Genomic DNA, 14,349 nt, shown 5'->3' with positions numbered 1-14,349 from the left:
CAAGCCCCCACAAGAACATTTAATCCAACTTTCAGCCCTGAGTGGCGCAGATCAGCTGAGAGTGTGCGAATAGTTGGAAAATGAGGGGCCTGTACGGATAATATCCATCTCCGCCACGATATAACGGCGGGTAGACGGAGCCATTCCCACCCTCTCCGCATCCATGGCCGCCACCAAACCCTAGCCCAGCCCGCCCGCCCGCCACCCCCCACTCCGCCCCCCGGGCGGATCCCCGCCCGGCCAGATCTAGGTGCTCCCTGCCTCCCCGCACCTCTCGCCGCCGGTAGTGCCCCCGACCCCTCCCTCTCCTCGCTCCCCCACCCCGAGTCCCCTCAGATCCGATGGGCACGCACCTTCACAAGGTGCGATTGGTCCCCCCCTCCGATGCTAGTCCAGTCTTTGTCCGCCTACCAGTGTGCTTTGCTTAGGGTTCGTCCGTGGATTGGATTAGATCGCGCGGTACTGTGCATCGCTCACAGGGTTTGTTCGTTCGTGCGTCAGACGCCGTTCGCCCGATCTGGGCGTGGCTGATGTGAAGTAGTACTACTTAGCAGTGATCGCTATGCATTACTGGATTGGACCTAGTTCATCTGCCCGTCGATTGTTTTGCCTGCCGTGATGACTCCCTAGGACGGTATATGAGCGATGGGCCTGCCCGCCGCGTGATTATACCCAATCTGAGACTAATGTCTGAGCAAGCGCACGCTTCACTGTTTCTTTGTTCGCATGCATTGAAATGTGTAGCATACACTCCACTTGTATCATCTTGTGTTGGCTTGATTTGTTTGCTGTGATGGATCAAAAGGACGGTATCGTAGCAAGGTGGCTCTTGAAAAAGGGCCACCTTCCTGATTACACACCCTAAACTGATCATAAATTCTGAGCAAACGGACTCCCATGGTTCCCATCACTGCGTTTTGTTTCTCTTTTGCATTGAAATGTTAAACATATGCTTAGATGACATCTTGTGTCAACTTAATTGTTTGCTGTGATGAACCACAAGGACGGTATCTGAGTAAGGTGGCTGTTGAAAAGGCCCTCCTTCCTTGATTATACATCCTAAACTGATCTTAATTTCTGAGCACACATATTCAAATCTGAATTGAACATTGGATTCAGTGGGTTGCTTTACAACGTCTTTTGTTTCTTTTGTCGTGCTACCTTTCTTGTTTGAAATGTAAACCATCTAGTTCGCTGGGTTCATGGGGGGTTGCATAAGTGTGACTAGCTTTTTTTGTTTTTTGCTGTGATGAACCACAAGGACGGTATCTGAGTAAGGTGGCTGTTGAAAAGGCCCTCCTTCCTTGATTATACATCCTAAACTGATCTTAATTTCTGAGCAAACAACCTTCCATGTTTCTTTTTTGTTTTCTTGCATTGTAATGTAAACCATGTACTTTGCTGGGTTCACTGGTAGCATGAGTATGACTAGTTTTCATAGCTATTGTGTGCTCCTTGCATGTTTGCTGTGATGAATCACAAGGACGGTATCTGAGTAAGGTGGCTCTTGAAAAAGGCCCTCCTTCCTTGATTATACACCCTAAACTGATCTTAATTTCTGAGCAAACACCCTTCCATGATACCTTTTTGTTCTCTTGCATTTGAAATGTAAACCATGTGCTTTGCCGGGTTCACTGGTAGCATGAGGGTGGCTAGTGTTCATAGCTATTGTGTGCTTGCATGTTTGCTATGATGAATCGCAAGGACGGTATCTGAGTAAGTTGGCTCTTGCAAAAGGCCACCTTCCTTGATTATACACCCTAAACTGATCTTAATTTCTGAGCAAACACCCTTCCATGTTTCTTTTTGTTCTCTTGCATGGAAATGTAAACCATGTACTTTGCTCGGTTTACTGGTAGCAGGAGTATGACTAGTTTTCATAGACTATTGTGTGCTTGCATGTTTGCTATGATGAATTGCAAGGACGGTATCTGAGTAAGTTGGCTCTTGAAAAAGGCCACCTTCCTTGATTACGCATCCTAAACTGATCATATATTCTGAGCAAGCATCTGAAAACATGAATCGAAGAGTGATCCACAATGACTAAAGTGTGTCACTTTACAATACCTTTTCTTCTTTTGAAGCGCATCTTTTCCTGCTTGAAATGTAAATCCATGTAGTTTGCTATGTTCATGGGTTGTGTAACCTTTGTTTGCTTATTTGTTTGCTGTGACGAATCACAAGGATGGTATCTGAGTAAGGGTGGCTCTTGAAAAAGTCCCCCTTCGTTGATTACCCATCCTAAACTGATCATATGTTCTGAGCAAACATGCGCAAACCTGAATTCAATGGCAATCCACATGCTCTTCTTGCATTTTGACCAGAATTACATGATTTTTTGATGTTTCACATATTAATAATAGCTCACCTTGCCCCCATTTCGTGTTTGCTTTGTCATCCTTACAATTTTTTGGCTCTTTAATGAGTGATTAAGCATCCTAAACTGATAAAATATTCAGAGCAAAGTGCTGTAATTGAATTATAGAAGAACTAATATATTTCTTTTTTGCTTGTTTGCTGTAATATAAAACTGGTCACAAGGACGGTATCTGAGAAAGGTGTCTCCTAAAAAGTGCTCCTTCATTGATTGTACATTCTGAACTGATCAAATTTCTGAGCAAATGGAGTTCAGACCACAACAGCCTTTTGTCATTTGCACATGTGTCAGCTTAAAGAGCAATATATTCTGCTTGTTAGTAGTGCCATTAGGGTACCTGGTTTGTTTCCTAGTTTCTGTGCTAATTTGCTGTGATGAGATCAAAGGACGGTATCTGAGAAAGGTGTACTTTATAAAGTCCTCTTTCCTTGATTATACCTCCAAAACTGATCAAATTTTCTGAGCAGCGATGTGCATAAACAATTATTGAAAGTAATATTTTGTTACTTGAAAAACAAGGGATCCATTGTATTCACCGTTTTAGTGTTGTGCTGTCCACCCATTTAAGAATCACTATTACAGAAGTTAACAGATAATTCCTTTTAGTTTCCTTTCATTTCTGCTTGTTTGCTGTGATGAGATCACAAGGACGGTATCTTAGAAAGGTGGCTCTTTAAGAAGTTACCCTACCTGATTATAAATCCTAAACTGATCAAATTTTCTGAGCAAATGTGCCTATTAAGAATGAAACAATGATTATAATAGTTTTGATAACAAGGTTTGTCAGTATCACTATATTATCATAAATACTTGTTGGCTGTTCCTCTTTATGTTAGTAGTGCCATCAGAAAATTGTGTGTTTCTGGACAAGCGCACCACCTCTTGATTTCTGTGTTCCTTGATTGAGTTGAATTCCACCAAATGGGTTTTAGGCACATTTGCTTTTGCAATTTCAGATATCAAATTTGACTTGAATGATTTTCTCTACATAAGGTTATGTTTTATGGCTTCAATTCGAACAGCTGTCCCTTTCTCACCTACTTTATTCTGTGTTACTAGGATGAACCATCACCTTCAAAGTAGTGATTACCAGAAGCTCTTCTGTAGGAGGATGGATTCTGCTGAGCTCCAGACTCCCCTTCTACATGGTCTTCCGGATGAAATCGCTCTTCTTTGCCTGGCAAGGGTTCCTCGGCAGTATCACAATGCTCTCAGATGTGTCTCGAGGGGATGGAAGGCATTGTTATGTAGTGAAGAGTGGCACTCTTACCGCAAGAGGAACAACTTGGATGAGTCCTGGATATATGTGATCTGTAGGGGTACAGGCTTCAAATGCTATGTTCTTGTTCCTGACCCTATGACCCGGTGCTTGAAAGTCATCCAAGTCATGGAACCTCCATGCTCAGGGCGGGAAGGCGTTTCCATAGAGACCTTGGACAGGAGGTTATTTCTCATGGGTGGTTGTAGTTGGCTAAAGGATGCTACTGATGAAGTGTATTGTTACGATGCTGCTTCAAATCACTGGAGCAAAGCAGCACCAATGCCTACTGCTAGGTACTCCTTCAGCCACTGTTCTCTGTTTGTTTTCTCCGTTATGTATGTAGCCTAGTATCTTGGTTAATTGGGCAGCTCACTCACACTTTGCTGCTTTGATTTCAGGTGCTTCTTTGTATCTGCAGCTCTGAACGACAAGATTTATGTTACTGGAGGACTCGGACTGACCGACAAGTCACCTAATTCTTGGGACATCTATGACAAAGCCACAGACTCCTGGTTCTTGCACAAGAACCCGATGCTCACTCCCGACATTGTCAAATTCGTGGCGTTGGATGATGAGCTGGTGACCATCCATAAGGCGTCCTGGAACAGGATGTACTTTGCGGGAATATATGACCCGGTCGACCAGTCCTGGAGGGGCAAGGAGAATGAGATTGCCCTGTGCTGGTCTGGGCCGACGGTCGTCGTTGATGGGACGCTCTACATGCTCGACCAGTCCCTCGGCACGAAGCTGATGATGTGGCTGAACGAGACCAAGGAGTGGGTAATGGTCGGCAGGCTGTCGGACAAGCTCACGCGCCCGCCCTGCGAGCTTGTGGCCATCGGCAGGAAGATCTATGTGATCGGCAAGGGGCTGAGCACGGTGACCATCGACATGGACATGGCGGCCAGGGTGGACGGGTTCCTGGTCTCCTCGTCAACCGGGCCGCTGATGGAGCACGACTTCTCGCCGGAGAAGTGCAGTGTCATCACCATCTGAAGACGGCCATTCGCTGGGTTGCTTGTGCCGTGAACTGAAATAACAGTGGACGTTTGGTCTTTTTCTTGTGGCTGTATATCGACTTCTGTATTTTGGTGGGATGGCTGTACATTGATTGACTTTTGACTGTAAACATGCGGGAAGAAAAGCTGAGTTGTATGTTTGTACTTGTTGAATATGAATAAATTCTGATCGTAACAGGTTTTTGCTCTGTCCCGTTCACATTTGGATTTTCTTTTTTGCCCCACAAGAGAGTAATGCTGAAAGTTGCAACAGTTGACGGCACCTCCAAGTCGCAAAAGCAAGAGGATAGAGAGGTAGGAGTACATTCTTCCAACATTCCTGACGCAAGTAAGGGCCATTTCTTTTGTGACGGAAAAAAAAAACCGCCCCGATCTCCCCCTCGCACCGACTCGCTCCCGCACAGGCTAGGGTTCCTGTTGCCGCCGCCACCGGTCCCCGGCTCATCTGCTCGGCGTCGCGGCTAGCTTCGGCGGCATGACCGGAGGGTAGGAGCCCATCTTTCGTCGCTTCTACAACCTCGGGCACGACCCCTACCTTCCCCGGTGGCCTGCAGCAGCTCGTGTCGTCGGCGCCCCACTCCAGGAGCGACCCAGTCCGGCGAGACATATTATCTTCAATGATGAACTTGACTTTTGCGTTGTTGCAAGCATATTATCTTCAATGATCTTTATTATGTTTGATTGTAACATATTGTGGTGTTTTGAAGTCAAATTTATGTTCATTCGAGCAGCAAAATGATAAAAATAACACGATATCATTTAATCAGGAACCATATAGTCCAAGGGCATTACAGACCTTTTACTGACCATACAACAAATAAGCTGAAAAAACAGACACTGAAAAGAACTGGCTAGCTTATTATCTGGATCTTATTTCCACAGGAGCTTATCTAGAGTTTATTTCCACAGCATAGCTCAAAAGAACTAGCCCTAAGTTCCAATCGTACCACTCATCATGCTCATCATGCTCATCAAAGTTCGGTTCATCAAAGTTCCAATCAAATTCTGAATGTATCTCATTACATGGGGAATTGACCGGTGACACTCATCATACTCATCATTGTTGCCTTCCTCACCCACTTGGTCATGCTTTCTCCCTCTAGCAACTAAATGTGATTCTGCTGCACAAGTAAGATAGTAGTTATTTATAGAAGGACCGCAAATGAACATTTTATAGAAGGACCGCAAATGAACATGATGTGTGGCCCAGACATCATTTTTTTCACCAAACTTAACATGACGGTTGTTGTGGCCATTTATTTCCACCCCTTGTGACATTTGTTTCGACAGCAGGTTATGCAATTGTTGAAGAACTGTTTACGCTTTGTGGTGCCCATCTATGGTTTAAGCAACCCAAAAGTAAATACTATTGCAATAAACAAGGACAAATCAACGATTGCGAATTGGAACAACAGAGAAATAAAACTCTTGTTTTTTTATGGGGAAGTAGGAGAATATCCTATTGTATACTATTAAAAAATTGTATGTAAAGAAAAACTTACTAGTATTGCTTGATTTCCATCGCGGTACAGAAATAAAATATATGTGCTACCCAACCCTGTTTGTAAGAGCATCTACAACCGGACTACATAAATCCGCCCCCTAAACATCCACAGACGCGCCCGCGCACAACTCTGGACAGTGTAGGACGACTCCTCAAAAGGCTTACCGAATAACCACACTCCTCAGGTCAAAACCCTCAAATTCATGCAAATCCATGCACTTCAATCATATAACACAAATTCATCTATACAACAATGCAACAAAGAAAAATGAACCACAATTCGTATATTTGTGACATTTGTGAAAGTGCTGAAGAAAATGAGTACCATGCGGTGGTCTCATGTACAAAAAGCAAGGCCCTCCGACAAGCTATGTGAGTGCACTGGAACATTCCGAAAGAGAAGGCCTTTTGGCACACTGGGAGTGATTGGTTGCAAGTGCTCCTCAGCAGTTGTGATGAAGAAACGATTGCAAAAATTATGCTCCTCATATGGAGGGCATGGTTTCTTCGAGACAACATAGTACACAGCGATGGCAACGAATCGATCTCGAGTTCAGTGTCGTTCTTGGTCAGGTATACGGAGGAAATCAGCAATGCCCGGGGGACGAACGAAAAACGAGAAAAGTAGCTGCTGCAGTAATCTATTTGGGGATCGTCGCTTGTCCACTTGCCCGCTTGCCGCTGCAGGCTGGAATCTCCCACCTGGCGGCAGTGTTAAGCAACCTCAGGAATGAGTGCCGATGGTGCAACGGCCAGGGACGCCAGTTGCCGACCCTTCTTCTCGATGGGGCATCGCATCGGTCCCTGGTCTTTTGCGGAAGAAGCGAAGGGTTTGGTAGTTTTGGCGGGCCTACAACAGCTTTCGAAATACTTTAACGGTGTTGTGCAGGTGGAACTGGAATGCCTATCCTTGGTTAAGGCGTTGGATCAGAACACACCCAATTAGCCTGTTTGCAATCATTGCTGATATTCTTGCTTCACTACGCTCGTTCAGGTCCATTCAGTTTGGTTGCGGGAGAAGGGATCAGAACATGTGGGTACACAGGCTCGCTGCCATGGCAACAAGTCAAGGCGTTTTCTTCTTTCTGGCGGTTGTCCTGCCTGAGCTTAGCGATATTATGTTCTGTGATTGTAAGCTTGTTGTATGACAACGTTGATCGCTTTGATCCTCAAAACAAAATGAAACACAATTCAAACATGCCAAATGAAATTTAATGTACGTGCGGCGTCCGGCCAACATGATGAATCAGTCGACGGTCGCCATCTGGGTCACGCCCGTGACTGTCGTGGCCACTCTCGCCCCCTCCTACTCTCTATGCAGGTTGATCTGGATGATAAGCAGCTCTGAAAAACAAATTTTTTGTTACGGTGGGATTGGATTAACAGACAAATCACCTAATTCTTAGGACATCTATGACATGAATGTGAATAAATTCTGATCGTAACAGGTTTTGGCTCTGTCCTGTTCACAATATGTCAGCAATTTTTGCCCTCTCGCCGACCCGCCGCAGTGAAAACTGAAACAATGTCAACATTCAGTGGGTGGTATGGATTGTTTTTCCCCTAACAAAAGAGTAATTGCTGACAGTTACAACAGTTGACAAACACAGCTTGACTAGCAATAGGTAGGGCTCCATCTGCCCACCACAGTCGTGCACACTAGAAGCCATAGAGGATAGAGTGGAACAAACTGGTGGAAGTGAGATGAACAATCGCAGTAAGCATCTTGAGGAAGTAATGCCCAAGATGACCCTGTGGCTTGCTCAGTTCCAGCATACCACTCTAGTGAGTAATCACAGTAACTTTGGAAGAAGAGGACTCCAAAGATGCTAGGTTTGTCAAAGTTTCAATCAAATTCCCAACCCATCTCATTCCCCGGGAAAGACTTTTGACACTCTTCATGCTCATCATTGTTGCCCTCCTCACACACTTGGTCATGCTTTCTCTCCTTAGCAACTAAACGTGATTCTTCCATACAAGCAAGATAATTCCAAAATATATGACATTTTAGTAGGTAAACTAGCATACCAAAACGTCATGTATTTTGGAACGGAGGTAGTAGTGGTTATTTATAGAAGATCAGCGAATGGGCATGGTGTGTGGCCCAGACATCACCCCTTCATACAACTTCACATGTCAATTGTTGTGGCCATTTATTCCAACAACAGGTGATGTAATTGTTCAAGAACTTTTGACGCTTTGTGGTGCCCATCTACGGTTGAAGCAACCAAAAACTGAATATTGCAACAAAGAAGGACAAAGCAACGATTGCAAAGTGGAACAACAGAGAAATAAAACTCTTGTTTTTATGTGAGAAAAGTAGGAGAATATCCTATTGTATATTGTTAAAGAGTTATAAGTATGTAAATAAAAACTTATTAGTATTGCTTGATTTCATCGCGGTACAGAAAAAAATATATGTGCTACCAAACCCTGTTTGTAAGAGCATCTACAGCCGGACTACGCAAATCCGCACCCTAAACATCTGCAGACATGCTCGCGCAAGACTTCAGACAGCGTCGAAGGCCCCTCAAAAGTCCTACGGAACAACCACACTCCTCACATCAGAATCCTCAACTTTATGTGAATCCATGCATGTCAATCATATATCACAAATTCATCACCAAATCAACAATGCAACAAAGCAAAGTGAACCACAATTCGACAAATCAACACATGCCAAAATGAAATTCAACGTCTGATGGCCTGCATGTGCCGACCGGAAAAGGCTCGACGCTTACCTGCTCGTCGATGAACAATCCATGCGGGACGGAGAGCTTGAAGGCAAGAGGGGGGAGGGGGGGTGGTCATGGTGTTTCGACGGTCGGCTGAAGGTTACTAAATAGGGTGACCGATTCGACGATAGTTGACCCAACCCCTCGTGTCATCTCCCTGCTTGCATGAGCTCGGCGCCGCGTTCCCCTCCCTACACGCCGCGAGCCTGGCTTAGAGGAAACGACCGATTCGGTCGTTCATAGCAGGCCTGGCTGGAGATGTTTGGATGCAGGCCAGGCTACCAAACAAACTATTTTTGCACTGCGCGGCCTGGTTGGGTGCGCTGCATGCTATCAAACGCGACTGTACAATTCTCAACAGAATAAAAATTGATATATAGTCTTGGGCTTGCCGGCGTCCCGGTGGCTTTGGCTCCGGCGGCCCAGATGTGCGCTTCTCTCCAGATCTTGCCGCGTCCGCGTTGCTGGCCACCGTTGCATCCCCTCCATCGTCGTATTCTTCTCCGCCCAACCGCCCAACCCCGCTTACCTCTACGCCTTGCTATTCCTCCTGCCGGATCTGTTCTCGCTCTTTCGGTGACATCTGATGCCCCTGCATTGGCGGTTTTGACCGATGTCTTGAGTTCCTTCCCTCCGATGATTACCCTGGCGGCTTGGGCTTGCCGGTGCTGGCAGTGGCGACGCCCGTGGGCGCCGTTCCCTTCTTGGAGGCACTGTCATGGTCTTCATCTTTGCCCTTCTTCGAGCATCAGGGGAGACCCTAGGTCCAGTCCTTGGACCGGACGACGACGGTGTCTTTGACGTCGTTTCCCTTCTTGAAGACGTCGTCTTGATCGCTCGCGGCGTCCCCGATGGTGGAGTTAGACGTGTTGGTTGTCTTCATTTGGTTCGAGTAGCTTCTCAGGGCTAGGTGTGTGTCGCCGTGTTGTTTTCTTTGTTTGGGCTGAGCACCCCATGTCTCTGCTCCAGACACCATGTGATGCCTTCTAGCGTTCATGCATGTATTGTTCCCATCTGTACTCATTCTTCTTCTTCTTCTTCTATCATCTTCTTCTATCAATAAAATGATACGCAACTTTGCGTATTTGTGAAAAAAAAGCATGCGAACCAACCATTTTCTGCTCCATGAGTAAAATGGACTTTTCTTCTGTTAAACTGAAACGAAATAGAAATCACTACGGAACGCGATCCCCTTTGTCAGTTCCCACCGGAAGTTTCTCCGCTCGCCGCTCGTCGCTCGTCGCCGCCGCCGCCGTCTGCGCCATGCTCCGCCTCCTGAAGAGCATCCTCACCCAACAGCTCTCTTCTCCCTCCGCCTCCACCATACCCCCTTCCTTCTCCCTCCGCCTCCTCTCAACCGCGGCGCCCCCCGTTCTTGCAGACCCCGTCGCCGGCGGCTTCGCCGTCCAGGACTACCTCGTCGCCACCTGCGGCCTCACCCGAGCGCGAGCACTCAAGGCGTCCACGAGACTCTCCCACCTCAACTCCCCCACCAAACCCGACGCCGTCCTCGCCTTCCTCGCCGGCCTCGGCTTCTCCAGGGCCGACGTCGCCGCCGCCGTGGCAAGGAACCCCAGTTTACTCTGCGCTAAAGTGGAGGGTACCCTCTCCCCCATCGTCGCCGGGCTCACCAGCCTCGGCCTGTCACACTCCGAGATCGCGCGCCTCGCCTCGCTCACCGACTACTGCCTCCGCACCAAATCCGTGGTGGCCAAGCTGCGCTACTACCACCACCTCTTCGGCTCCTCCGACAAGCTCCTCCGGGTGCTCAAAGTCAGCCCCCGCCTTCTCTCCTCGAGCGTCGGGACGGTGGTCGAGCCCAACGTCGCGTTCCTGCGGGAGTGCGGGGTAGATGTTCGACATATTGCCTCGCTGTGCGTCAATGCGCCGAGGCTTCTGACCACCAACCCCGAGCGCGTCCGGGCGATGGCAGCGTGCGCCGAAGCTGTAGGCGTGCCCCGCGGTTCCTCAGCGAGGAGGAGATCGCCGCCAAACTGGACTACTTGAAGAACACGTTCAGGTGGTCCGATGCCGAGGTGCGCATTGCTCTGTCTAGGTATCCATCGTTGCTGAGGAGATCAAAGGGCATGCTCCTGCGTAAGTCCGAGTTCCTTATCTCTAAGGTGGGGTTGGAACCGGCCTACATTGCTCGTCTGCCGGTAATACTCTGTCTTAGCCTGGAAGGCCGGCTCAGGCCCAGGTACGACGTTATAATGTTTCTAATGGCAAATGGATTGCTCAAGCGCGCCCCCAAGTACTATCCAATCTTCAAGGCAACCGAGAAGGTATTCTTTGAGGTGTATATATGCCCTCATAAGGAAGCTGCACCGCACCTCGCTGAGTACTATGCCACAGCTTGCCGAGGGGAAGTGCCCACTGGATCCACATTGACGGGAACCAAGAATGGGCTATGAAAATTGGGACTGCGTATGGCAGAACCAAAATTTCTCTCCGTGTGGTAAGGTGCTAATTCCTGTCACGGTGTTCTTTGCCTTAGTGGATGTTGTTTGTCCGCTGTTGGCTGTTATATGCCTGTTCGATACTTGTTTGTCGTTGCTAATTCGTGATGAAACTGATAATTTGATTCCTGAATCCTGATATGTTAATGCCATCATGTGTCTCTGAGGTTGATCCAAATCTGAGATAACATACATGTAAAAGTGCGTGATATTTTTAAATCCTTAGACGACTGTAAGCCTTCTGCTTGCATTTTCTTTTCTTAACATTCCTGAAGCTAGATGATATACTCCTTTATGAGATGCATGAAGATTGCAATGATAAATGGAATGCAATTCAGCAACTTGTAGGGGGCACTCAATATTTTCATAGCTCTGTACTATGTCCTTATCTCCAAAAGTATCGTGTTAATTCAGCAACTCCGTAGGTTGCAAAGATTTATGTTAACTCAGAGTAAAAAAAGATTGACTTAATAGTTGTTGCTTTTACCTTATGAATTTATTTATGAGAAACTTCATATTTGTCTACAGTGACCATATTGAGCAGAATGCATTGTGGATTTCATGAGATTAGTGCTTCTGACAAGTTGGTTTACTTAAATTAATTAAATTTAGCAATGGTAATACAATATGGCTTCCTATGTTGATCTGAGCCTGCCAAAAGTTCCATTTTCAATTGTTCTTAACAGATGCTTTGACACTTTATACTCCATGCTTCTGCAGTGCCTAGCATGGCTGTAGTTTACACTTGTCCCAGCGTTCAAAGTTCTGAACCTGTTGAGATAATGTCGAGCAACAACAATTAGGATCAGATTCAACAATACGCTAGGCGCCTTTATCTTGCTGGGAATGATGCATTAGGCTTTAATTCAACAATGTCTAACCTTTTTTGGGTCGGTCAATGGACAGAAAATGGGGAAAAAAGAAAGAAACGAGGCACATCATGCATTTACGAGCATGATGGCAGTGTGTTTTTATGATACAATTGTAACTGCAGAATGATGCCTGTTGATTTCTGAAAGTATGCACCGGCGATGCTCTATGTCGGATGCACCTTGCTGAGACCCTGCAATATCTGTTCTATTTTGAATTTTAAGAGAGAAGTGTGTGATCAGCACAGTGCAGATCAATGTCCATCTGTTTTGCACTTGGGAATGAGACAAGTCAGTTTTGTCACTGGAAAATGGAACAGTGCCATCCTCTGCACCCAGAACAAAACTTAGGTAGATATACAGAAGCAGTTCAGCATCAGCCTGTCATCTTGGCTTCAACAACCACCATGGAATATCTCCGAGTGTTGGAAAGCATCGAGGGCTGAGGCAGAACCAGTTCATTCTCCGCGCTGTTGGCCTGCAGCAATTCAGTTGAAACGTACTCATGACTTGTCCTCGTATATAGTTGGTCTAAGCATTCTTCAGCACTGCACTTCGGAAAGAACATATGGTGTGAAAATTCTCAAATTCCTCCATCTTTGAATCCGATCGAAGGGAACCTGAACGAGAAGTAAAGCGAAGGGCAACCAAATTTATCAGAGAGAATAACTTGGAATCAAACAAAGCAGAAAAAAATTTATCAAATATATCAGAGCCAGGTTTCGATCCTGGGACCTGTGGGTTATGGGCCCACCACGCTTCCGCTGCGCCACTCTGATTTTGTTGTGATAATTACGATTTTTCTCTAAATACACGCAAGGAGAGATTTGGCGCGGGATTTATAGTATATTGGCTAGCGACAAGAGAGACTGACAGCAATGGCTGAGTCGTCTCCTCTGTTCTCACGGAAGGAGAAGGAAACCTTACCCTGGACGCAATCCGTGCTTACTAACTTGCCCTGAGACGTACCGACCCGCAGGCGCTCGCAATTGTAGTGGTTACTGGACGAATCAGGCCCTTCGTGAACCGGTTTCAGCGAAAATACTTGAGCAGACGTAGTAGCAAAAGCTGCTATTTGCAGTACCTTGGCTATTATTGTTTCCAGCACCGACCGAGTATCTTCCTCATGCAGGTGCTTATCATCCTGATGCTTCGCATGCTCACATTGGAAGGGTAAAACCACCAAAAAAAAGGTCCAGATCCTGCATGAAACATTTGGCAGATGTTCAAGAACGAACAACACTGCCTCTCAGGTGTGCAGTGCAAGTGACCCTCCTCTCGGTGCTCGATTTCTCTCACTCTGTTGCTGGATAAGGTTTATTTCCTTCTAGATAAAGATATACTCCTTTTATAGCCGGTAGTTGCGAGCCGAGATAGAGTGAACACTAGTAAAGTTATGAACCAAGAACCACCCCCACACGCATCTTATTTAGTCACTTTCTTCTAGTATACACCTTTGAACACATGTGCTTTAAATGTCCCTTAAGCTACTAAGGGCAACTCCAACAAGGTTCATCAAAGAGAATCCCACAAATGTCCACGGACACGTCAGGTGTCCGTATCTGGATGTGTCCGCAAACATCCGGGCCGAACGAATGCCATCCAACCTTATCTCTCAAACAAGACGGACACGCACACTGAGCCATTCAACGTTAATGCTAGTTCATAGGATTTTTACCATCCAAAAGATCACTAAAACTACTAAAAACAACTAAATCCCACTCCTTCATGTCAGAGGTGAGATCGACATCCCCCACGCCCCGCCCACCTCGTCGTCATTGGTCGCCGGCGAGAACCCACCGGAGTCATTTACGTGCACATCTTTGGCATCATCAGCGTGCTGCTCCGCCTCCTTGTCGTACTTAGCCTCGAGCTCCTTGAAGAGCTAGATGTACCGTGCCTTGTTGATGCGGAACTGGCAGTGCTGGCGGTCAACCGTGTGGGCTCTCTGGACTAGCAAGAGCACTACCCGATTCTCCTTGACGATCTTCGGGTCCACGAGGAGCGCCAAGACGGCAGTGATATCCGCAAGTTCCACCTCCAGTTGCGTAACACCTCCTCTGAGGATGCATCCTTGATAGTCCTCAAATGCAGGAAGTTACTATAGCACTTTCCAAAGTGGACA

General features: G+C 46.6%; 1 protein-coding gene, 10 non-coding genes and 1 pseudogene across 12 annotated transcripts; all 12 read left to right on the top strand.

Moving 5' to 3' along the window:
• Window positions 1-155: 155 nt before the first annotated feature.
• On the top strand, window positions 156-4,832 carry LOC109762563 (F-box/kelch-repeat protein SKIP4). Of its 2 annotated transcripts, none has more exons than XM_020321434.4 (3): window positions 156-362; window positions 3,437-3,931; window positions 4,037-4,832. In XM_020321434.4, the coding sequence occupies exons 2-3, from the start codon at window positions 3,438-3,440 to the stop codon at window positions 4,632-4,634; spliced, it is 1,092 nt and encodes a 363-aa protein (XP_020177023.1). In that variant the 5' UTR covers window positions 156-362; window position 3,437; the 3' UTR covers window positions 4,635-4,832. The 2 variants fall into 2 exon arrangements, with proteins under 2 accessions (XP_020177023.1, XP_020177022.1); XM_020321433.3 differs by having other exon boundaries at window positions 158-283.
• On the top strand, window positions 608-701 carry LOC120967575 (small nucleolar RNA Z118/Z121/Z120; annotated as a pseudogene).
• Window positions 783-890, top strand: LOC120967573 (small nucleolar RNA Z118/Z121/Z120). Its single transcript, XR_005761309.1, has one exon. It is a non-coding gene; the product is annotated as a small nucleolar RNA Z118/Z121/Z120 (small nucleolar RNA).
• Window positions 981-1,088, top strand: LOC120967569 (small nucleolar RNA Z118/Z121/Z120). Its single transcript, XR_005761305.1, has one exon. It is a non-coding gene; the product is annotated as a small nucleolar RNA Z118/Z121/Z120 (small nucleolar RNA).
• On the top strand, window positions 1,239-1,346 carry LOC120967567 (small nucleolar RNA Z118/Z121/Z120). Its single transcript, XR_005761303.1, has one exon. It is a non-coding gene; the product is annotated as a small nucleolar RNA Z118/Z121/Z120 (small nucleolar RNA).
• Window positions 1,461-1,569, top strand: LOC120967566 (small nucleolar RNA Z118/Z121/Z120). Its single transcript, XR_005761302.1, has one exon. It is a non-coding gene; the product is annotated as a small nucleolar RNA Z118/Z121/Z120 (small nucleolar RNA).
• LOC120967572 (small nucleolar RNA Z118/Z121/Z120) lies at window positions 1,682-1,789 on the top strand. Its single transcript, XR_005761308.1, has one exon. It is a non-coding gene; the product is annotated as a small nucleolar RNA Z118/Z121/Z120 (small nucleolar RNA).
• Window positions 1,901-2,008, top strand: LOC120967568 (small nucleolar RNA Z118/Z121/Z120). Its single transcript, XR_005761304.1, has one exon. It is a non-coding gene; the product is annotated as a small nucleolar RNA Z118/Z121/Z120 (small nucleolar RNA).
• On the top strand, window positions 2,162-2,270 carry LOC120967571 (small nucleolar RNA Z118/Z121/Z120). Its single transcript, XR_005761307.1, has one exon. It is a non-coding gene; the product is annotated as a small nucleolar RNA Z118/Z121/Z120 (small nucleolar RNA).
• On the top strand, window positions 2,512-2,624 carry LOC120967576 (small nucleolar RNA Z118/Z121/Z120). The gene has a single exon (XR_005761311.1). It is a non-coding gene; the product is annotated as a small nucleolar RNA Z118/Z121/Z120 (small nucleolar RNA).
• LOC120967574 (small nucleolar RNA Z118/Z121/Z120) lies at window positions 2,741-2,847 on the top strand. The gene has a single exon (XR_005761310.1). It is a non-coding gene; the product is annotated as a small nucleolar RNA Z118/Z121/Z120 (small nucleolar RNA).
• Window positions 3,002-3,109, top strand: LOC120967570 (small nucleolar RNA Z118/Z121/Z120). Its single transcript, XR_005761306.1, has one exon. It is a non-coding gene; the product is annotated as a small nucleolar RNA Z118/Z121/Z120 (small nucleolar RNA).
• Window positions 4,833-14,349: the final 9,517 nt, after the last annotated feature.

This window comes from Aegilops tauschii, chromosome 6, assembly GCF_002575655.3.
Source record: "Aegilops tauschii subsp. strangulata cultivar AL8/78 chromosome 6, Aet v6.0, whole genome shotgun sequence".
In the NCBI taxonomy this organism is placed as follows: Eukaryota; Viridiplantae; Streptophyta; class Magnoliopsida; order Poales; family Poaceae; genus Aegilops; species Aegilops tauschii.
This window is presented reverse-complemented; position numbering and strand designations above follow the sequence as displayed.